We start from the raw sequence: 2,168 nt of genomic DNA, 5'->3' as shown, positions 1-2,168 counted from the left end.
TTTGCACGGTTTACACAAATGAGGGCGGTTTTTATTTGATCACTCCTATATATATATATATATATATATATATATATATATATATATATGGTTCTTCTTGACAATAAAAGAAAATCTAGCTAGCTAGCCCTTTTGCAAATTGACCCTAGTTAATTATATATACATGTATTTGCAGGAAAAAGATGGAGAATGTTGCAAATAAGCTGGAAGTAATTGCAAATGATGTTACTCAGATCATGGGAAACAATAGTGCCAAGCAACCTCGTAAGAAGATTAAGGAAAACGAAACCAAAATGACATTGTTCAAGCATAGTAACTCGTCTCTTCAACCTCACACCCCTCGTTCATCCCATACTCCACGTGCATTGGATGGGTCTAGACGGGATTCAAGCGCATTTGCTATAAGCCTTCATATCCCCACCGAGGCTGGTGAATTCCGTCTCTTGTCTGAGGGAGGACCATACTCATTCGGTACCAACCCAAGCACCATTGTGTTCACCGTTGGAGAACAACTTGAGGTATGTAATCCTAAAACGATCAATTTAACCCTTTTAATTGCAATCGATGTGATCAGATTGATAATAACCTTGATGGTATGTACTTGCTCTTAAATTGTGAGTCTTCTATCTGCTAAACTTGAATATTTTTTTCTTTAGATATGGTAGAAGATCTCTTCTTTTCTCAAGAACCCTTTTGGAGGGAAAAAGATATCATGTTACCCCTTCCCTGTATCCTCCAATAAGACGTTGACATTTTGTATTTTTCTATCTCCAAATACCATTTAATTTATATATGGAGCCGTCCATTTATATAACCACCCCTTACAGTTATGTGTTGGCCACATACCCTTACACTTCACATGTAGAAATTTTGAATAGAGGAAAAGGAAAGGAAACAGGGAAGGGATAACATGTGATTTTTTTGGGAAAGCAAGGGTTCCACACTTTGAAATCCCCTTGACTTGGACCGTGTTAAATTCAGGTCAATACATATTGAGATATTCCTTCTCTTATCAAAAGCTTTTTTTATTGGACAATAATCTAATAGAGTTTCACATATTTTGCCTCGACAAAAAGAGATATCTGGTATTGTTATATGTTATAGAATTAATTATATATAATGAGTTTGATTGTGTGGTTAAATGGTATGGATAAATTTGGGGGTTTTATATAATAATTAACTAACAAGTTTGATAATGTTATATATATGTATATAAAAAAATATATACATGAATAAAGGAATGGAGCTATGGAGAGTTCAGATCTGCATTTGGGGAGATAAACATAGAACCAGATATCCAAGATGAGAAAGGAGCATTCTCCATTGAACTCAAGTGTTCACCTTCAAATCTAAATGATGCAGTTGACAAACATGACACCATCTCCATAACTGATCAGATCATCTTTGTAGTCATAGTTGCCATACTATACAAATTGTTTTCTTTTTTACTTTCTTAATTCATTTCCAAGGTGAACTATGGTCAACTCTCTACATATCTACTTAATTTCCTAGCTATGCTCCAAATCAAACAGCAACCTGCAAGCATGGATATATTTGTATTAGATTGTTTGTCTTTAATTATTGAATTTATGTTCTTTATGTTCGTTAGTTGTTAGTTGACGATCGATGTAATAACAAATATTCAATGACGAATTTGTTTCTTCTTCTTCTTCTTCTTCTTCTTCTTCTTCTTCTTCTTCTGCATTGTAAGGTTTTCGCATTTATCTATAATGTCACAACTCTCATGCAATTTGATGTTTTAGCTAGGGAATCATCAGGTCTTGTTGTGTAGTTGGATTCACAAGAGTATGAAAGGATTGGTAGTTATGTAACATCCTAATTTTCGTCCTAGTTGAAGAAAGTGTTGGACTGAGAGATCCGGTAAAGAAAAACCAAGTATGCTCGTCTCGACTATTGTGCCATGTGGTTTTGACGTTTGTCACATACCACATATGGTATTAAGAGTATGGTCATCTTGACTATTATGCCATGCGGTTGTGACATCTGTCACAGTAGCACCGATGAAACTGAATGTTTGGAGGTTCTGATGATTGTGCCATGCAATAGCGACAATGGCACAATGTAACAACTGGATTTTGGTAAAGTGAAATCCCGAGTTTTATCTTTGTTTCTACCCCTAGAATAGTTCTATTAAGTATTTTATGGAT

The 2,168-nt window shown here is 34.9% G+C and overlaps 1 protein-coding gene across 1 annotated transcript in view; it reads left to right on the top strand.

Annotated features, from left to right (window-relative positions):
- LOC112505997 overlaps positions 1-1,666 on the top strand; it is a 5,366-nt gene extending 3,700 nt beyond the window's left edge. Inside the window, exons 2-3 of the mRNA XM_025110027.1 lie at positions 176-518; positions 1,239-1,666. Coding sequence (XP_024965795.1) covers positions 176-518; positions 1,239-1,457 — 562 coding nt within the window. The 3' untranslated portion in view covers positions 1,458-1,666. The remainder of the gene's footprint in view (positions 1-175; positions 519-1,238) is intronic.
- The last annotated feature ends 502 nt before the right edge of the window (positions 1,667-2,168 follow it).

Source organism: Cynara cardunculus (assembly GCF_001531365.2).
Source record: "Cynara cardunculus var. scolymus isolate 2C chromosome LG 2, CcrdV1, whole genome shotgun sequence".
NCBI lineage: Eukaryota > Viridiplantae > Streptophyta > Magnoliopsida > Asterales > Asteraceae > Cynara > Cynara cardunculus.
Note: the sequence above shows the minus strand (reverse complement) of the source record. Positions and strands in the feature narration are given on the sequence as shown.